We start from the raw sequence: 21977 nt of genomic DNA on the forward strand, positions 1-21977 counted from the left end.
TAAATAATGATTATAATTGTACCAAAAAAAAACAATTATGATTCTAATTATAGGTTGTACTTCAAAACCATCTTATGCACTTAATGGTTTTGGAGTGTATATTTTTGAAACCATTCCCACAGCAAAATGGTTTAGGCTTGAAATATGGGGGGTTAAAAAAAAATTGGGCGCACAAGTCATCTGGGGGGTGCGTGAAAAATTTTGGGGGGTGCGCTAGAAATTTGGGGGTGCGCAAGAAATTGGGGGGTGCATGAGAAATTTGGGGGTGCACGAGAAATTTGGGGGGGTGCATGAGAAATTTGGGGGTGCACGAGTAATTTGGGGGGTACGTGAGAAATTTGGGGGGTGTGAGATTAGGTGTGAGTGTGTGAGTTGAGATTGGCTAGGATTATTACATGTGGATGCTCAATCTAATGGATGTTATTGACTTATGTACCATGCATAAGGATTACACTTATGTATAATAACTTCTCCCTACATAGCGGTATTAAATTAAAACTAGGGAGAAAATGGTAAAGTGAACAATATTTGTTTCCCGCGGTAAATAACAAAATTAATCAAAACATTCCCGCTTTTATTATTTTCGCTTTTTCCGCTCCCAATACATAGAAACTACTTATTATTGTATAGCGCACACTCAAATTACGCAAAACGCATTTTTAGGGTTTCTCTTTCGTTCATTCTTAGGGTTTCAATTTCAACCCTCCCAAACAACAATCACACACGGTAATTCTCAATTCTTGTTCTCTGATTCAATCCATTCATTATACTCAATCTCCATCAGATTCCCCTTTTTTCGTTATGCACTCATCATGTTTGTTGAAAGTCCTCATACACTTTGTTGAAAACAATTCATTAATTTTTTCAGATCTTTTTGTTGAATGTTAATTTGGTATTTTTTATCATTACCCAGAAATCATAAATTTCAGTTGCTTAATCTTTTTTGAGTCAGGCATATAAATCTTGATTTTTTTTTTTATATTGTTGATCTTTTCTTTTCTGTTACAGAACATGGATACTTCAAATCCTGCTGCGTTTGTCAATGCCCAGTCTCTTCCCAATTTCATTGGAAAGAAAGTAAGAACAGTGGTTCAGGTGAATCATTCTGACGGCGTGACGATCACAGGAAAATCCACCGATGACTCTCAGATAACTGTTAAAGGGTTATCATCACAAGTCCCAGTCATGAATTATGTAGAAGTTATTGGCATTGCTGAGAGTAACAACTCTATCCGCGCTGAAATTTTCACAGACTTTGGTGCCACATTTGGTATGAAGCATTATTGTTGTTATCAATTACTAGTTATAGATCATTTACTTTTTAATTTTCGACATGGGGAAAAAATGTCGCATTAAGCAAATTGTGTTGTTTGTCAAACATTATGTTAACCGTTGAAACCCCTAAATTGGAATTAGGCACTACTAAGTGGTTTTTAAATTTTTATTGTTCCGATGTTTACCGCTTATGTTGATTTTGATTCGGCCTTCTTTGTAGATGTCAACTCTTACAATCAGTTATGCCAACTAGCAAATGGTCAATTCAAAAGTCTGTTTCTTTAGGGATCTTGAAGATTGATGGACGAGCTACCAGATGGAATTGAGTTGCAGCTCTTATGCTAAAAGAACCTGCATACTTTTTAGCATTTTATGATAGGAACTACTATATATGTATATGTTTATTTTCTTGAGGATCCGACATGCAGACATTTGCTTTGTTTGAACTGTTTTATGTTTTTGAAATCCCCTTAACTATTTTTATGCTATGTCTAGTTTGGTTTATATATGTGTCTATCTCATAATCTTCATTGCCTTTAGCAATACTCAGTTTTTTTAAAGTGAGGGATTTAGTTTCACGCCTTGTTGAGTTGTTGTAACCTCTGCATAATTGCTTAAACTTGCAAATATTTCTGCATACATAAATGTGTATATCTTCCCTTAACAAAAAATTGAAATAATATGAAACAATAGTGCAGGGTTCACATAGTTCTCACTTCTCACCAATCAAAAGTTTCACCAAGACCAAAAGTTATCGCAAAACTTAATTTTAGAACTATAGTATTATGCTACCACTAAAATAGTGATAATGACTTTGTCAAAAAAATAAAATAAGTGATAATGACCATATTAAGGTAATTGAGTTGGACGATGATAAATGTGATAGCACCCATTTTAAAAATCCATTTATGAAAGTTGTACATGGTGACAAAATCATCAGTAAAAAAAAATAGAACAGAAATAATAAATAAAATTAGAACAGAGAAAAAGTAAGAAGAGAAAGGATGGACAAAACAAATAAAAAAAAATCTCTTAGCATTATATTGAACAAAAAACCCATAAAAAAATTGGACCAAAAACAATTCAACTTGTCATATCTGTAAAAATAAAATAAAATGAATAAACGAGAGAATTATTCTAAGTAAAATGAAGATTGATAAACTAATGTTGATCTTTAGTAATAATAAAGTTGTCCAGCAAAATTGATACACATAATAGTTTCAAACTGTATGTCTTTTTTGTGGTAATCAGTTATGGCATTATGTTACTTATTATGTTATTATGTTACTCAATAATATAACACTAAGTTATGTGCCAGAATGATGAGCAGATGAAAGGATCCAACATGTATCAATTAGTGGTGTTTCTAATTTCAAATTGGGAGTTTCAATTGTTAACATAATGTTTGACAAACAACATAATTTGTTTAATGTGATATTTGTTTTCAATGTTGAAAAGTAAAATTAAATCATCTAACTAGTAATTGATAACATCAACTGCAACGACTTCCTTATAATTGTGATCCTCTTGACTTGTAAATCTTTGTGGTTGTGGCGCCTTCTTCTTCATCGTTTTCTTAACATAATTTGGTGAAGTTAGATTCCTATATATTATTATTATTATTACTAATTTATCGATACATTAGGACAATTTGAAGGAAAAATCCATTTCTATAGCTTACGACAAAGCAATCAACTCCGCTCCTATAATTTACGAAAAAGCAATCAACTTTCTCAACTCAGAGGATGGAAAGGAATTTATAGAGACAAAAATTGACCCAGTTATTCAAGGTAAAAATAATTTTAATTCACTTTTTTATTGTTGAACACTTTATTATTGTGTAAATTCTAACAAAAATTCTTAATTAATAGATTACATTGATGAGTTCTCGAAGACCGAACCAGGAAAGACATACATTTTGGAATTATATGCAAAGCATTTAAGGGTAATTAAAATAAAATTGATTTGACCTAAATCTTTGTTTTTCAAATTATGTTTTATTTTTTACAATAAATTATGTTTAATTAATAATATTTAAAAATATGTGAAATGCAGAAGGAGATTGGATGGACAAATTTTGGGAGAAAGAATTTAATAGAGTTGGGTTGAATTTTAGACGTAACAAAATCAAACATTCCCTATTAGTTCAGCTAAGTGGGGATATCAATGGCCGTAACTCAGTAAGTTTCTCATACTATTAAGGTTATAAAGTGCATCACCATTAGCATCATAACAATAATCAGTAAGTTCCATCATGGGGGAGAGTTCAGAAACCCATCCAAGATGATGTTTCCAACCAGTATTATAGTTCTCTAAATCCATGACTATAGGGTCAGCAACATTTAACTCAAACAAACGATCGACTTTTCTATGCAGCTCACATGTAAAACCTAAGCTTTTCGTGGAATTCCAAAAGAAAGGGTGTGAAATAATTGATGATACCTGTGGCCTACGGAAAACACAAATATATTCAAGTATCTGTTGCGAACCAAAAATTCCGCAACTTGAGAATGGAGAAGAAATGGATTAAAATGAACAAATATTGAAAAATAGAGTTTTATTTCTGAAATTGAAAGGTAAAATGCAAAAGAATGAAATTCAATAACATACCTTTGTTGTGGCGTCCCCTTTAATAATTGGTTCATTAGATGTTTAAATGTATGAGAAAGTTGTTTTTGGGAAGTACGCCTATGTATGAGAAAGTTGTTTTTGTGGTAATCAGTTATGACATTATGTTACTTATATAACACTAAGTTATGTGCCAGAATGATGAGCAGATGAAAGGATCCAACATGTATCAATTAGTGGTGTTTCTAATTCCAAATTGGGAGTTTCAATTGTTAACATAATGTTTGACAAACAACATAATTTGTTTAATGTGATATTTGTTTTCAATGTTGAAAAGTAAAATTAAATCATCTAACTAGTAATTGATAACATCAATTGCAACCATTAACAAAAATAAACAAACCATTAACAAAAATAAATGGAACAATTACCTAATTAATTTCATTAACAAAAATAAACTGAATAATTACCTCATTAATTTAATTAACAGAGGACTTGGGACACCGTCACTGACCTACAAACGAGATTTTTCGTTTGTGGATGCCATTTCCAAAAAATCTTTGCATTTTTTATTATTGTGGCCACAGATACAGTTTTTACTTCTACAAGCCAATATTAGTTCCAATAAGTTGCAATTTGCACGCTCTAATACTAGGTTATAATAGTCATTGTCTCTCTCATGATACAAACAACGGAGAATGAAAGGCATTTTGTCATGTTGTATATAAGCATTTATTTCATTAGAAGCTTTCTCTGTCTGATGGCACGGGATGCGCTTTATTGCCGCATCCCGCGTTTGCCATCTGCCTTCGTAGACTTTTGTTCCGTGGCTTCCTATGACAATCAACTTTTCAGTCATCTCAAGCCTCTTTTTGTCACCCATCTCCTGGTAAAACAACTAAATATATCAATTTCAGAATAAACACAAACTGAATCAAATTGTTATACGCAAAACCATGTGACTATATTTTTAGCTTATCCATTCTTGAACTACAAAAATATAAATAACAGCATAAACTTCCCAACAAAATAGTCAAGCAAAAGCAGATCCTAACCCCACTTGATGGTCCATAAATAATTATATACTAAGAGTAAATTATGTAATAAAAAGTAAACCAAATATGCATAAGTAATGTGTCTGAAGTCAGTAGTCACCTTTTCATTGATCACTTCATTGATCTCTTCAAGTTGCATATTTGTTCTTTTCATCAAGATTCGATCTTCCTCCTTGGTTTTGAAATAGAGACGCTGCTTGTCGTCCTTGCTCATTTGGCAGATTTGGTCTACAACCATCTTTTTGTATGATTCTGCATGTTGTTGTTGTTGTTGTTGTTGTTATTGTTGTTGTTTGTTATTGTTTTTTTTATTGTTGTTGTTGTTTGTTATTATTTTTTTTTTTAATTTGATGATTTGTTATTTACGACGAAACAAGAGAATGAAACGTCGCTTTGCGTTAAACGCTCTTGACAATCTTGCTATGGTTGCTATGAAGAAGAAGGAGGAGGCCAAATATGATGAATCTGTTGAGAAGGTAGATTCCTTTCTTGTTATCGATATATATTAGTTAATTTAGATATAATTTGGTGAATATGTCGGGTTTTAGAGAAACAAACGATTATCGATAGTGATTATTGATACTTAAGCGAGCTGATTATCGATACTTAATTGATGAGTAGTAAACTTTCGGCATGAAGTAGTAAACTGATCAAGTGTTGAGAGGTAAATATGGTACTATATGTCTGGAAAATGCATGTGAAACTAGATCAACAGATTCAATTTAATCAACAACACGCGGACTCTATATACTAATTTTTTTATAACTATGTTTCTGCAATTGTAATACTCTCTATCATCGCCTGGTTAATAAAATCTAACGTTTAATGTTTAAGCAAAAACAAACCCCGAAAGTTATGCGACGGAGAAGAAACAAGCTGATCGGAAGGTGAAGGAGAAGTTTGTTACTGTAGGGTGCCGGAGAAGCAAGTAGAGATTGTTATTTATTTTTTAATTTATGTGATTTAATTAATTAATTAATTTATTTACATTGATTCTTTTTCTTTTTTCCTCTTATCGATTATACTGTTCTTTATTTTGAAGTTGAATGACAACTACAACAAAAAAGCTCAAAGAGTTCGAAGTCAAGTTGAAAAAGGCTAATGAAGAACTTAACAAAGAGAGAAGAACTCTACAAAGAGAGGGTCATGAACAAAGATTTACACAAGGAGAATAATCGTCTCAAATAGCAGATCCAAAAATGATCGAAAATTTCCATTAGTGGAAAATAAAAAAGAAAAATTGGTGAAAGACTTATGACTTTAAATACTCATACTTGTTTAGATACTTACGACTTTGACACGCTCACAAGTGCACGAGGACGTCGTCATAATAAAAAGAGTATTAAATCAAGGACTAATCAGTAATAGGGTAGAATTTCGGTTGAAGAAAATTATATTGATTTTATAAGAGAAGATTAGAGAAATATTGGTGATGATTATGATGATTTTTTTTAGATTTTTAGTGATCTAAACAAGCTAGCAATGAAATTAACTTATCTTATATTATAATGACCCCAAGGTTATGGATTACATTCAAAACACAAACTCTCATCCTTACCCATGTGATTCTATTATGTGAAAACCTCTCTTTTTTAAATGCAAGGTAACTTAGCATCGTGAAATAAAAAATTCCTCAATGCTTATGATAATATTTGTCTATCCTCTCATGATGCTTTTTTTGTTAACATAGAAAGTGTAAAATAATTTATGCTTTTTTTGTTAACATAGAAAGTGCAAAATAATTCAGTATGTTATGCAACAAATGTTACATGTTCTTTTTACTATGATGTTTTCTACTTTCTACTGCCCTAATAATGAGTGAGTGAGTGATGTATTTTGTTCGGTTAGAATTCGTGACACCATACTGAATGTATCAATGAATGTTTACATGCTCAAAATATCAAATTAACAACATAGAAAGACATTATTGTCAAAAAAAAAACATAGAAAGGCAATAAGTTTACAGATTCATGTAAGCAGAAGGTGCTAACAAATACTATAGTTTTACATAATTGATTTTCCTAAAGATACAAATTTGAAGCAGTGTTTGCAAGTTGAATGTAACAGTTTATACAGAGCACTAATGTCGATCTTTAGTAATATTAAAGTTGTCCAGCAAAATTGATATATGTAATAGTTTTATACTTATTTTACCCTGCTCAAAAATCGTTTTTGTTACTTTCTTTCAAATTTCCTGTGCTTTTTGCACAGATTTTTCTTCAATAAAAGGAGCAAAAAGCTCAAAACAAGAAAACTACAATCCACATGAGACATAAGGTCTGATTAAAGGGAATCAAAATAAAGGTGGGAGAAACGTAAAATTCAACTATTTCAATCACTCATTCAGATGTCAAAGGTGCATTCAAATTCAACTTACATCAAAGATACTAATTAAATTAACACAATACTAGTACACATCTGGTTACAGAGTGTGACAGAATCATCATAGAAAGCATATATATATACACAAAATGCTCTCAAATATTCTAAAATTTCAAATAGCTGTAAATTACTTTGATAATGCAAAGACAGCACTTAGGGCTCATTTTTAGAAATGACTGAGGTGCTCCAGTTTCCGAGTCTGAAAAAACCTAGAACGCCCTTTACCACTTGATTCTATTTCTTCACTTCTCTTCTTGGATGTGGTAAAACCCATATTTTTTAATTTCAGTTGCCGCTTCCCATTATTATTGCTGCCGCCATCTTCATCCAAGTCAGACTCCCTATCAAAATTTCAGAGTTTTAACAAAGATAAATAAGCATACACACCTAGCTAGCACATAAGGCTTGGAACATAGAAATGAAGAGAACAATTAAAAGTGATTTTCCCCATATATAAACAGAATGGAGTTTAATTTCATCCTTCATCTTTCATGAAAGATACCATTACGGGTGCAGGGGAACACAACCTATTTTATAAGGCCTAACAGACCTATGCATTGTTCAAGCTTCAAGTTTAAAGTTTGTATGCAAAGTTTGTGTTAAAAATGTAAAACCACACCTAACACCTTAATCTTCAAGGACAATTGAATATTTCGCAATACACTTTTGACTTTATAAATGATTTACTCTTTATCTTTTGTTGACAAGAAAATGCACTGCAGTCTTTGGAGTTTGGGCACGAGAGTAACTCGACTTCAAGGCCAAGGTCCGAAGATGTTGTCAATCTTGATTATGGCAAGGTAGGACACATAAGCCTAACCCCGAGCTGAACTAGAGTTTTGTCTTTTAATTTTGAGGTATAGTGAGGAGTAGGAGTCATTCCCTAGAGCTAAAGTGAGGAAGGGGAAATGAGACAAACAAAGGCTAACTAAGGACAAAGTACGGAAGATTCTGATTCCCAGGTGAAGGTTCTAGAATAAGGATAAGGAAGTCAAGATATAAAGGACAGTTCCAGGTTCCTAGTTCCTACTAATGAATCTGAAATCAGTTACAGACCATGTAGGGGATGTCGTAAATATAGCACAAGTGACTTTGAAATCAATAAGGATGTTTCGGTGGTGTTAAGACCATGTAGGGGATGTCGTAAATATAGCACAAGTTGGTAGTTTACGGCGTATCAACTATCACAGACACTCTAGAGATTAATTTTATTATGCAAACAATCTCCCATAATTTAACATACTTTTCCTAGAATGATTCAAGTTTACCTGTTATATAAGTAATAAGAATATTACTTTTGTTAACCCAGAAGAAGAGGCAGAAACAGTGTTCATTTTCAGCAGCAGGGAATGTGATCAGAAAAGAAACTTGAGTGGGGGAAAATTGGATAAGAACGAACTTGGTGGAATTAGACTAAAGCAAGAAAAAGAAAAGGCTAAAGTGCAGATAAGTTTGGATCAAGTTTACCGAAGACCAAATCCAAAATCTTATACCAGAAACAAAGTTTTGTGCAAGAAACAATGAAAAAAGTTTTTTATGTATCTTAAACAAAAATTTGAAAACGAAGAAACACAGGCAAACTAAGGGATATTTTATAACTATAACTGAAAACAAGTGCGGTATACACTCATAAATTGTTGGGAAGATTAAGAAAGCATGCTTACCATAAGACTTCAGCACCACCTTTAAAATATGAGCTGCAAGTTCCCCAACTAAACCGAACCAATGTTGGAAAACCAAAGATAGAATGTTTGTGATGTTCTAGCCAAGACTTGGTTGTAGGATCTACACAAACAAAAACATAACCATAGTTATTGTAAGTACAATGTTGATCAGAATAGTAGACTATGATATGTACTCATGAGTCATAACCTTCTCACCTCCAGGATACCCAGAGCCGAAATTCCTGTGCATGTTATCAGCAGTCTCATCAAGCACCCATTCTCTCACAGCTCGGTCTCTTGTGACCTGAAAGATCGTATTAAAGGTTACAAGTCGACAATAAAACTGTATACAACAGGTAATTATATTAAGTGAGAGTTAGGTACCTTTGCAACTATGCTAGCACCACTGACAACAGGATAAAGACTATCAGCCTTCTTTGCAACCACAAATTTAATAGATGGAAATTTTTTAGAAAGTTTCGTCTCATATTTCCCCGGATCTCCAACTGTATCAATATAAACCTGAAAAAGCACAAATTATACATTTCTTATCTATGTAACAATAATTCGATTATTACAATGTTCAGGACTCAGTTCATCTCACATCTGATGTGAGACTCTTAATACACGCTCTCATGTCCAGCGCTATTGGGCGTGGATATAAATGGTGGGTGACCTGATAGCGGAAACCCGATAGCAGGTGGTCAAACGGATCTTGGAGGAGGCTGTGATACTATATTAAAATTGGGAGTTGGACTTAACTCAACCTTACAAGACCGGCTTGTAAGGTGAGGATTGTCTCTACTTATAAACTTATATTCAAGTCATCTCACATCCGATGAAGGACTCTTAGCAGAGTGCCCGCAAAATAATGTATAAAATGTGCTATGTGCAGCTGCTTGGGTGAGCTTAATTTAAAAGAATGTGCATATAGTTGATACTTAAAATGTAGTTTCACCTCAGTTAGAAGCACTCCCATTTTGAGCGCCCGATCAACGAGACCCATGGCAGAATCATGTGATATCTCATTCAAGTTTATCTTATTCCTGGTAAAGTTACAAGAAACAAAATTGTAAGTGAAATTGAAAAAAGAAAAGAAAAGGAGTAAGATTTGTTGGTTTATTATTACTTCTTGAGCATTTTAGCAGAGAGTTCTTTAGGGTCAATGACATCAACAGCCCATCCAATAGAATCATTGGTTTTCAAAGATTCAAATAATTCTTCCCTCTTGTCTTCTTTCAGTGTCTTAGAATCTATTCCAACAAAATCAATTATCAATTATTTATAATGAATAAAGGTCTCGAGAATGAAGTTGAGAGAGTGCGTACGGACGTACCTGCGAAACTGAGAGTAGCTAGGGTATTCTGGTAGGAGCGAGGACAGTATAAGGAACCATAGACCATAGGACCAAGAACAGGACCTCTTCCAGCTTCGTCAATTCCCATTATGCAAGGCTCCGATGCCCATTCTGGAACCATAGTTTCAGATCCCATTTTCGATTCCCAGGGAACAAACAAAAACAACCGCCGCACAATTTCTTTCTTTCCGATGAATAAATAAATAAATAAATAAATATATAGCTTTTCATTTTCAACTTCCCGCCATATAGTATATAAACCTTACCTGCCTGGTCGCCTCCAATTTTAGGGCAACAAGTTTAAAGTTTTTTTTCTTCTTCTTAGATCAAATCTAATGACTTGGTTTAAAGTGTTTATTATTAATTTTTTTTTGGGTACATTTATTATTATTATTATTATAAGTAATTGAAAAAGTGTTATTGGACCCGTTATTGGTTCAATTGGTTTAGCTGGACGACTTGTCGAGACTAGTCCAAGAAATTGTTGATAAGATTAAAGATGAGAATTTTATAATTGGTCAATATAAATCTATATAGTCACTTACCCATCAATAAATGATGAATTATAGACAAAGAAATAATAAAATAAAGGTCGTGATAACAAATATCGACTCTTATTAAAGACACAAAAAGAATTTACAAAAAAAATTGATTACACCATCTCCAATATGATATTTTCATATATGTTTTCTTAACTAATACTACTACTAAATAGCACTCATTAACATTTTTCATAAAATATCTACATTACATTATTTGATTAATGCGATTCAATGATAAGTTCAACATTAGGACAGAGGTAACAACACATATGAAGCGTTTCACAAATAGGTTAGCGTTGGTCGTAGTTAAAGTTGAAAGTGTGGTTAGTGGTTAAAATGGTGCTAATGATAGTGAAGCTTCTCCTGTGGTAGCATTGTGTGATTGTAATAAAAGATGAGTGAAGTAGAGGTAACAATAATGAGGTGACAATGGAAGTGGTAGATGATAATTGATAAATTGTTAATAATGGCAGTGAAACTGAGAGGTGGTTAAGATAGCAGTAGTGGATTGGCAATAGTAACCATAATTGGAAAAATAATGGAAGGTGGAAGTGCCGTATTGGCAATGTTACATGTGAACAAAAAAGTGGCAGAATGATAGTAACAATTATGATGTTATGAGTCTTGAGATTTACAAAATGTAATATTAGAAAGATAGTAGTACTGCATTATAAAATTCTAAATCACATAGATGATAGATCCAAGCAGAAACTTAATTATTAGGTAGTAGCAAGGAAGCTGACTTAAGAACAAAATGAGTTGGTACTAGTAAACATGGCTAAGGAATTTTAACAAACTATTTTATTACCAATCCACAAGCAATTTAACAAACTAGTATACTCAAATACTTTTTGAATAAATTTGAGTTCATATACTTTGGATTACTGAGGAATATATTCATGACAACCTTATCCAAACTATCACAAGGAAAAGAGGAAAAGAGAAAAAAGAGAATACCCTACTTTTCCAAATACTATCACTACTTTTTGTTCCCCTAATCAATAGGCCAAGCTAACATGTTGAAGAAGAATGTCCCATATCATGTGCAGTGTGTGCAGTGTTGGGTGCTTCCACTAGAAGAATCAACTAAAAAACAAAACAATGTTACATCTATTAACAAAGCAAGTTTCACAGATCATCCATGTGTATGTGATGATTGAGTTTGCTAACAATATTTTTCACTTAACTATTATTTGAAGCATTGATTCCATTTTCTCTTTGTTACTACACATGCTAATCAAATCTAAGTACTTCATAGCATCACGAGGTTGAAGCCCTTCGAGAAAAAACTTCAACAAACGACCATGTGTTCCTTGCATCACATCAAAACATCGATCTAGTGCACTCTCTTCTTGCTCTTTGCTTAACTCTAATGCCTCCATTAGTGGAAGTAATTCCACTTCCTCTTCCCTGAAATGTTGTTTGCACTGGCCCTAATGACAAATTAACAAACAAATGAAGGCCCATATTAAAATAAAATAAAAAATCAGAAGATCACAAATTAACTACAAAAATTGCCACAAATAGGCACTATGAAATCAAATACATACAAAATTTTATCAAATTATAACAACCAAATGAAGAGAGTCATCATGCTCCGGTAAACTAACTAGTTTCTTGTTTGGTTGCACATAATATCAACAATTAGTTTATTTATCAATAAATAATATTACTAAATTTACAAACAAAAACAGAGATTCCACAAAAAAGGATTATTTTAAACTTACCAGCAATAACTTGAGGCGAGCAGAAAGATTGTACAAGGCCTCTTGAAAATCACGGCTACCTGAGCCTAAAACACCAACAGATTTTATGATTTCTTTGATACCATTCATGAGAGGTAAGTCCCTAGCATGTTCCTCCTTTGCAGCTTTACAAAGCCCTGCATTTTTTTTCCCCAAAAGCATTACTTCAAAGGCAAGTAAAGTAAACTTCACTCCTCAAAGCCAACCAAACATATCACCCAAAATGAAAAAACTACATACAACACCAAAACACTAATTTAACAATTCATCAATCACCGCTAGCTTTACGAAGCACAGACACTCTTTGGATTAGGTGTGTCCCAATTTCAGACACACTTCAGTGTAACACGCAAAATTACATTGAATTATGTTATTATTGGTGTCCACATGTCTGTGTGTGTGTCGTGTCTGATGATCGTGCTTTATAGCTAGCTTCTCACTCATCATATTCTCATTTTTCAACAAATCAATTTCGAAATCCTCCCCAAAACCCAAAAACATCTTATGCACAAATAAACCCAATTAAAACATGAATGACACATATTGCAAAATTCAATTTTTATTAATGAAAGAAAAAATATAAGAAATAATACAAAAATTGTTACTACCTCTATCAGCAGCATCAAAGAAAGGGAAGAGAAGAGTCTCTTCCATCTGAGCATGTTCCATCATAACCTCCAACAGCTCCGAATAACTTCTCGCAAATTTCTTAATCTCCATCCCAGGAGTTCCCACAGAAGGATCAACAGCCTTCTTCCCGCCACGTGTCACAAGATCCTCCGCCCACCTCAAAACCCTCTCCACATGCCACAACATACTCTTATGCTGCAGTCTCGTCACCGTCACCATCACCGGCGTTGTTCCTTCCTCCACACCACCACCTCCGCCGCCACCCACCGGCGTCAGATTCGGAAACCGTGCGTCAATAAACCGTAACAGTGTCTCCCGCGAACCCGAAACAACTTCGGATCCAACCCGAAGAGTGACGTGTCCGTCCGGGTCGGGTCCTTGAATATGTTCCCTGAGAGTGGCGTTAGAAGGAATGAATTCAAATGAAACGGATTTTTGAAGAAGAGAGAAACGAATGTATGCTGCGAGAATGCTTTTTGGTGAACCGTATAGACGGACCGTTGGATAGACTTTAGCTCCATCGTGAGGTATAATCTCAGCCGTTAATTTCTCCGACTTAGTCCAACAGTTACCCATTGAAGAAAAAAGAAGAGGTTGAAGTGAAGTGTTCAGTGAAGGTGTTGTTATGGTTGTGATTGGAGATTAGTGAATGGATTAAGATAATGATGATTGGGATTGTGAAATAAAGATTATGAGGGTGAAACTAAAACGAAATGAAAACGACGCCGTAAGCACCGACCGTGTTGAAAGTGAGAGAGAGAGAGAGAAGTGGGTTGGGTTTGGTTTGGTTTGGTTTGGTGGTAACTTAGATTTGAAGCTGTGAGAAAAGGATACCATGTGACGTTGATTTATGCTTGGTTTGGAAGAAAGAAATTCAAAAGTCTATGTATTTTCTTTTCTTTTATTATTATTACAGCAATATGGTCAAGATTATTTTTTTGACCGGAGTCAAGATATTTTTGGTGCAAATAATACAACCAAAAAACAACTTTATTAGTGTATGTGAGTAAATTAAATTAAATTAAATGCTAACATTAAAAATATAAATAAATTGCTAGATATTTTCACATGCTACTAAACTAAATGCTCAATCTCGTCATGTTAGAGAATGTCTCCCGACAAATTAGATCGTTTTCTTTCAATTTTTTTCATCTTATTTATTCCTCTCTATTTCGTTCTTCACTAAAAAAATAATAAAATAATTGCGAAAGAAATGAGGAATGAAAGACGTTTAGAGAAATTGAGAAAGGAATGAGATATTTAAATTGGGTGATTTTAAAATGGATGGTCAATTTGTAATTGAGAAAAAATAGAGAGACCATAACCATAATTAAGTGTATTTTTTTTAAAAAAAAATGTTCTCCATTTCATTTTAAATTTTTGGGTCATGATAACATATATCTTTAGGGCACATGATACATGTTAAGGATACTTTGAATAATATTTATGTTTCGAACAAATCAATTGTTAACTTCCTAAAGATATGAAATGCATAATTTTTAATGTACAATTACTATCTATAATATACTACCAAGTGGGCACATGTTTTCTCTTAATTTTTTTACTCCGACTAAGAGTGTTATTGATGCTATTCCGATGTATCCCATGATAACAAACAAAATTCCAAAACTTGTAATTAATTGATGAAATTCACAAAGTGTAACGTCGATTTATTCGGGGTGACGCTAATAAGGGAAGGAAATATCATACTGTTAAATGAGATATTATAACTCAGCCTAATATATGAGGGGTCTTTGTAATTGGGGTAGAACTAGGAGTTGTATAATAAAGGCTCAGATTTATGGTGTGAAGTTCTAAAAGGTAAACATGGACTTGGTAGTAGAAGAATTAGCCAGAGTATCAGGGCTACTATACATATTATGTTCTTTGGAGATGGCAAATAAATAAGTTCATTATGATAGTTTTTGTTGTCCTCCTTGACTAGAACAAGAGATTGTTTGTTTTTGTACATGATTTCGAGGAAGCAATAAAGAAGAATATAATATCATTGTCATGTGTAATCGAGATGTTGTGCAAATTAGTCTGAAGCCTCAAATCAATGGGTGAGTGATGTTGAACAATGAACACTAATGGCCCATAAGTATGGGGCGTCTAAGGGTGTGGAGAAATTGTGAGAGGAAGTAATGAAAACTGGCTTGTGGTTTTGCTAAAATTCTTTTGTAGTCCATTTGTAGCAAAGTTGTGAGGTTTGGAGAAATTGTGAGAGGAACCGATGAATAATGGCTTGGTGGTTTTACTAAAATCTAGTTCATTTGTAGTAAAGTTGTGAGGTGTGTTTGAAGGACTACACTATATTTATTGTAGTTGTGAGGTGTGTTTGAAGGACTACACTATATTTATTGTATGAGATACCTAAACGTGGAACTAATGATTGATTCTAAATTAGTCGTGCTTATGTTGCAAGTAACAAATCGTGTGAGTTCATGCTATTGAAGATTATGTTGGAAAGTTACTCTAGTCAGAGTGAGAAGTTAAGATTCAACATACTTATTGTGAAACTAATATGTTTGCAGATGCTCTTGCAAATATAAGGTGTTTCTTAAATTATAATTTGATGTTTTATGAGTAGTATTCAACTGTAATTAATTAGTCATTTATGTCTAACTTATGTGTAGAGGTTAGTTTAAGTGTGATTAGTTTACGAAGTATAGTGTAACTTATGTGTAGAAATTAGTTTACGATGTGATTGTTGTGTTTTTCGGGAATAGATTCTCTTGTTAAAGTAATTGTCGAGTGAAATCTTGAGCATTAAATTATTTTTGTGTTAAGTTAAGCAGGCCAAATTTTAAAAAGGAATTGAATCGTTTTGATTTATACCGGATTTCCTCCGGTCACGTCCATGCTCTTCTTCATACTAAAACAGTTAAACCCTCCTTAAAAAAAAATTTAAATAAATAAACGTAATAGTAATAATAATAAAATAAACGTAAATAAGGCTAATAAAAAAAATAAATAAATAAACGTAATAATAATAATAATAATAATAATAATAATAATAATAATAATAAAAATAAATAAATAAATAAATAAATAAATTGAATCTTTGCTAATTGCTACGATTCCTCCTTCTCTTTTTTCTCTCTGCGAGTCAGATCAGATCAGATCCACAGTACCCAAATCTCAGATCCTGCTTTGGTATGCTATCTCTCTCTCAATCACTGGCTCTTGACAGTTAACAATGCGATTGATTTGTTTGATATTTTTTTTTGCAGATCCAAATCAAGATTAGAACAAGCCATTTTCCTCAATTCAATTATCAAACGGAAAAATGGTAACTCTTCTTTCGCATTGCTTAACCATTTTCTCACTTATTGCTTTATTTTCCCCCTCTTGATTTCAGTATTTATTGTTTATTCATGTTCAACCAATAATTTTGGTACTGAAGATGTTTGGGCGAGCCTGTAGTTAGTTTAGTTACTCCAATTTTGTTATATCAATGAATATATACAGTTTTAATCCCTGATCTGGAAATTGAAATTGTCAGAATCATAATCCTTTTCTATAAATTTTCTCTTCTTAATTTTGGTATTTTTTAGCTTGATTTGTCTTCAAGATTACTTCTTAATATTGAATCTTCCGGTGCAAGCTTATTTAACTTTTAATGTTTGATTTCATCCAAAAATTGTGATGAGATTGATTGTACGAGTAATCTGCTTGGCTTAGGAAAAAAAAATCCTATCTGCTCCTGGTTTTACATATGATGATATCCCCCGTAATTGTAGCATTGTTTGGTTTTAGTCCTGAGTTTTTTGTTAGTTCAGTCCCTGCAATTTAAAAAATGGCTGGCTTCAGTCCCTAACACAACCTGATTCGGCCACGTGGCGCCACATTGCATGATTATACTGGGCCACTTATGATGTCGGGGACTAAATTTTTAAAATTACAGGGACTGAACCGAAAAAAAAAACCTACAGGACTATAACCAAAAAGTGTTATATGTGCAAGGACTAATATCATATTTAAACCTAGTTTTTATTTCTTCTTCATTTATTTTTTTTAATTGTTTTTTTTACAGGTTGTCCTTGCTGCATCAATTGTTGGCAAATCTGGTAAAGGTGAGTTCCTTGTGCCCCTGACTCACCGGAGGTCTTTTATCCTTAATGGTGCCTAAATAATTATGGATTCAACACCCATAGCCTTATGCCAATAACCTTTTGCTTTTTGTTTGCAGTGCTAGTTTCTAGACAGTTTGTGGATATGTCTCGTATAAGAATTGAGGGACTTCTAGCTGCATTTCCCAAGTTGATAGGCACCGGGAAACAACACACATATATCGAGACTGACAACGTGCGCTATGTTTACCAGCCAATAGAAGCTCTGTATCTGCTTCTTGTGACAAACAAACAGAGCAACATACTGGAAGATATAGATACTCTAAGACTCCTCTCCAAACTTGTATTCTTTCTCTGATACTTCAAATTTAACTTGTGTTCTCAAATCTATTTATTTTCAATTGGTTGGTGTTTTCATCCTTTTAAGAGCATTATTGGTTTTGTTGTTAACTTGGTATGACTTGCTGGCCTGAATCTAGATTTTTTGTGCCCTGTCTTCCCAATTTCTTGTCAAATTGGTGTTTTCATAGGGTTTTGATGGTACAAATTTGAGATGCATAAGTTCCACTTCTTCATTTAAACAGTGTTTAGTACATTGAATTTTATAGGAAGGTTTAGGATCAATGAAATGGTTTTAGCAGGAGTTATATTACCTTTTTGAATCAGTTTTAGAGCCCTGGAATTAAACTTATCAAAATATTTTCTCATGTTCAATTCATTGCTTAATATTTGTAGGTCCCTGAATATTCTTATTCCCTTGACGAAGAGGGTATTTGCAAACATGCCTTTGAGCTGATTTTTGCATTTGATGAAGTCATCTCTCTTGGGCACAAGGAAAATGTGACTGTTGCACAAGTTAAGCAATACTGTGAGATGGAAAGTCATGAAGAGAAGCTGCACAAGCTGGTTATGCAGAGCAAGATCAATGAAACCAAGGATGTTATGAAGCGGAAAGCAAGTGAGATTGATAAGAGCAAGGTATGATTGGATGGACTACTATTTTTTAATTTTTTTGTGTTTTAACTTTTAAGTCTGGGATTGTACATATTTAATTGAATTTAATATGTTTATTGTGCAGATTGAAAAGAATAGAGGTGATAAAGGAGGATTTGGTCCGTTAACATCAATGGGATCTGGAAGAATTGAAAATAGCTTAAGTGATTTGAGCTTATCTAGCACTGGAACTGGTTTTGGAAGTGGCTCTGGTTTTGGATTGAGTACTGATGTGGATTCCTTTTCTACCAAGCCTAAAGGTTGGTTTTCACCAACTTTCAGAAATTCTTCTAGAATGCTTTTAAATGCAACGACTTAGAATGGCAATGAAGCATGCAGTATCCAGGCTGTGCTTTATTCTATGTCCAACTTAACAAGTTTCTGAATAAGGAGTAATCTTTTCATTTATGTAATTCTCTTCCTTAGGTCGTCCAACTGCCTCTGCCAATGCTCCACCAAAGGGTCTTGGTATGAAGCTTGGAAAATCTCAAAAGACAAACCAGTTTCTGGAATCATTGAAAGCAGAAGGTGAGGTCATTCATGAAGATGTTCAGCCAAAGCTGGGCTCGTCTCGGTCAGCTGCCCCACCACTTACTGATCCCATCACTTTAACTGTCGAGGAGAAACTAAATGTGACACTGAAACGAGATGGTGGAGTTAGTAACTTTGATGTTCAAGGACAATTGTCTCTCCAAATTCTTAACCAAGAGGATGGACATATTCAAGTTCAGGTATTGAATTGACACTATCTATCTCTACCTCCACGTGTGTCCATTGGACTACTGCTTTGCATAATTTGAGCTGTCTCTTGATGAATAACTATTTGTTGACATGAACATGATATTTGTTTAGTTAAATCTCGTTGGCATTAGGGGAATCTTATCTTAATAATAATAATATAGTACACAAAGAGCACACTTTCAAGTTGTGAGTAGAATATAAATATAAATATAACTCACTGTAAATATAAATATAAGGGAAGAGTGAGCAGGAAAAGGGAGTTGTTGATACATTTTTAACTCACTGATAACTCAGTTGTGAGTAGAATTCCTTCCTTGGCAGAGCCAAAGCTATTACTCTGAGAAGTGAAAGCACATCTTTGTTTTCTTCAAAAACTTGTTTTCTTTCTTCTTGTTATTGAGTTTAGAACTCATCGCAGCTAGCAGTACTAGCTTGTTTAGAATTATAGTCTTCTGAAGTTAGTTGGTTAGTCTGCAACCTTCCACTTCACATGCTTTTAATATGAATCATTTTGGTTATGGTTAGTTGGTATTTTCTTGTGAGAATTGGGGCCATAGGGAGGGAGGGAGGTTGCAGACCCTGGAAGATTGGAAAAATTGTAATCCAGGGAGATTTTCCCTATTTCTTGGTAATAAAATACCACATCTGATTTCTCCTATACTTGTCTGCTCTGACCATCCTTCAGTCTTGACTCTTGAGATATAGCCTAGGTTTTGTCTAGCCTTGAAAAGATACATCCTTACATATTAAAAAGATACAGCCTTACATATTGTTCCTTATTTTTGCAGGTTCAGACTGGTGACAATCAAGCCGTCTCATTCAAGACACACCCCAACATGAATAAAGAGTTATTTGCCAATGAATATATACTAGGTCTAAAGGATCCCAACAGGCCTTTCCCCACTGGTCAAGCCAGTGATGCTGCAGGTGTTGGACTTTTAAAGTGGAGAATGCAAAGCACTGATGAGTCAATAGTGCCACTGACAAGTGAGTTTATAACTATCATTGGTGTTGGCTACTACTTTGTGTTCATGTATTTATAACTTACAGTGTGCTATATATATGTCTAATACAGTCAACTGTTGGCCCTCTTCTTCTGGAAATGAAACTTATGTCAACATTGAATACGAGGCTTCATCAATGTTTGATCTGCGGAATGTTGTGATATCAGTACCTCTTCCGGCTCTTCGTGAAGCACCATCTGTTAGTCAGATTGATGGGGAATGGAGGTGTGGAAATTATTTTTGTTTTCTTCCTTTGGATAAGGGTTAGGGACAACCTTGATTTTTGGGTTTTAGGTTGAAGTTTGCAGTAAATGAACCTTGTGGTTTTGTATTGGAAATAAACTGTGTTACACTTGTTAATTGTCTGCAATCTTGAATTATCTGATTAGATTTATATGAACTATATTAAACTAATTCTGCTTCCCCTCCACTCCTGCTCTCCTCTCCTAAGATCACGAGTTTAGTCATTAATATTTTATTTATGGTTCTAAATAATTTGATTTCACGTTGTTAGATTACATTCTAGCCTTTTTTATAATTCCTTGGTAAAATTGGCGTTGCAGGTATGATTCTAGGAATTCCATTTTGGAGTGGTCTGTCCTTCTGATTGATAATTCAAATCGCAGGTATGCTAAATTTGGAATGGTTGTTTAAGAGCTAACTTAAGCTATATTATTATCTTTCTATTTTTTGATGTGTTTTGTTTGATCTTAATATATTTTGCAGTGGGTCAATGGAGTTTGTTGTTCCACAAACAGATTCATCATCATTCTTTCCCATTTCAGTTCGTTTTACGGCAACTGATACATTTAGTGACCTGAAGGTTTGTCTGAAGTTATTTTTTTGCATCTGACTTTACTTGTATGCATGCATGCATGCATAGTGCTTTTTTGAAATGATCTGGTTGAAACTGACACATGTATTGAACTCAGTATTTTTGGCATGGAAATCTTATGCATGTCTAAATGTAGATGAGTATCACTTTATTCGAGTGTACAATGATGGGCTATATTTCCCTTAATTTTTTTGGCTTCTCCTTGCAGGTTACAAATATCATTCCGCTAAAGGGTGGTAATCCTCCCAAATTTGCTCAGAGAACACAATTGATAGCGGAGAACTATCAAGTTGTATGATCGATTATCCTTTTAACTTTAAGCTTCAATGACAGTTTTGCTTTCACAGTTGCAGTTCTTTTTTTTCAGCTGGCTTCTATATGCCATGTTACATCACTTGTTACCATTCATGAGTTCATAATTTAGGTTTATTTGCCATGCGTAACACCTGAGTATGATTTGTCATAATTAAGCAGGAACTTAAATGTGCGTCTATATTTGTCTGTATAATAATTTGTATATTTTATGTGGAAAGTTGCCTTTCCCATCCCTCCTGTTGACTATTAATTGGAGTTTATAATATATGCTATTAATTTGGAAGGGAATTAAGATTGATGATGGTTAAATTGAACTGAAAATGACACCATAACTTGGATTATTCCACCACTGATTGTGGGGGTCGAGGTACTAATGTCTAGTGTGTGAAAATTAAGGAAACCATCAGTTTGGTGTGACTTATAGATGAAGCCATTGATTATATTAATTTGGAAGAAAGAAAAATATTATCTCCCTTTCTTGCTATCAAAATAAATCCAATAAATTAAGTTTTTTAAGTTTCATTTGATATGGTGTTAAAAAAAAGTTTCATTTGATATGGATATAATTTTTATGTAATTATACTACTAGTACAAGTATAGAGAAAAAAATGTGATGCACTGAGTAATTAGATAGCCAGTGTTATTAGATATAATTAGGCTTTCATGATTGTCGATCTATCTAAGATATTGAACTTGAGTTATAAGCATCTGAATTCTGAAGGCTGAAGCTGTCATGATGAGTATTGTGTTCCGTTAGATTAATACCAAGTTTAAATTTAACAATCCAAATTCAAGTTT

At 33.6% G+C, this 21977-nt stretch overlaps 4 protein-coding genes across 4 annotated transcripts; 2 read left to right on the forward strand and 2 right to left on the reverse strand.

Annotated features, from left to right (window-relative positions):
* The first annotated feature begins 585 nt into the window (after window positions 1-585).
* LOC123899759 (replication protein A 14 kDa subunit A-like) lies at window positions 586-1593 on the forward strand. Its single transcript, XM_045950972.1, has 3 exons — window positions 586-726; window positions 1009-1270; window positions 1496-1593. The coding sequence occupies exons 2-3, from the start codon at window positions 1012-1014 to the stop codon at window positions 1558-1560; spliced, it is 324 nt and encodes a 107-aa protein (XP_045806928.1). The 5' UTR covers window positions 586-726; window positions 1009-1011; the 3' UTR covers window positions 1561-1593.
* Window positions 1594-7203: 5610 nt separating this feature from the next.
* LOC123899768 (ribonuclease H2 subunit A) lies at window positions 7204-10657 on the reverse strand. The gene is made up of 7 exons (XM_045950984.1): window positions 10281-10657; window positions 10074-10197; window positions 9903-9990; window positions 9329-9466; window positions 9161-9248; window positions 8945-9065; window positions 7204-7621 (listed from the first exon to the last, which is right to left on the reverse strand). Exons 1-7 carry the CDS (start codon window positions 10435-10437, stop codon window positions 7447-7449), a joined length of 891 nt encoding a protein of 296 aa, XP_045806940.1. The 5' UTR covers window positions 10438-10657; the 3' UTR covers window positions 7204-7446.
* Window positions 10658-11629: 972 nt separating this feature from the next.
* Window positions 11630-14063, reverse strand: LOC123899775. Its single transcript, XM_045950997.1, has 3 exons — window positions 13197-14063; window positions 12571-12725; window positions 11630-12276 (listed from the first exon to the last, which is right to left on the reverse strand). The coding sequence occupies exons 1-3, from the start codon at window positions 13792-13794 to the stop codon at window positions 12022-12024; spliced, it is 1008 nt and encodes a 335-aa protein (XP_045806953.1). The 5' UTR covers window positions 13795-14063; the 3' UTR covers window positions 11630-12021.
* A 2172-nt stretch (window positions 14064-16235) lies between these two features.
* LOC123899786 (coatomer subunit delta-like) lies at window positions 16236-21467 on the forward strand. Its single transcript, XM_045951008.1, has 12 exons — window positions 16236-16374; window positions 16452-16510; window positions 17255-17294; window positions 17411-17634; window positions 18027-18269; window positions 18370-18544; window positions 18711-19015; window positions 19814-20012; window positions 20101-20254; window positions 20593-20655; window positions 20756-20852; window positions 21073-21467. The coding sequence occupies exons 2-12, from the start codon at window positions 16508-16510 to the stop codon at window positions 21160-21162; spliced, it is 1593 nt and encodes a 530-aa protein (XP_045806964.1). The 5' UTR covers window positions 16236-16374; window positions 16452-16507; the 3' UTR covers window positions 21163-21467.
* The last annotated feature ends 510 nt before the right edge of the window (window positions 21468-21977 follow it).

Source organism: Trifolium pratense, linkage group LG1 (genome assembly GCF_020283565.1).
Source record: "Trifolium pratense cultivar HEN17-A07 linkage group LG1, ARS_RC_1.1, whole genome shotgun sequence".
Classification (NCBI taxonomy): domain Eukaryota; kingdom Viridiplantae; phylum Streptophyta; class Magnoliopsida; order Fabales; family Fabaceae; genus Trifolium; species Trifolium pratense.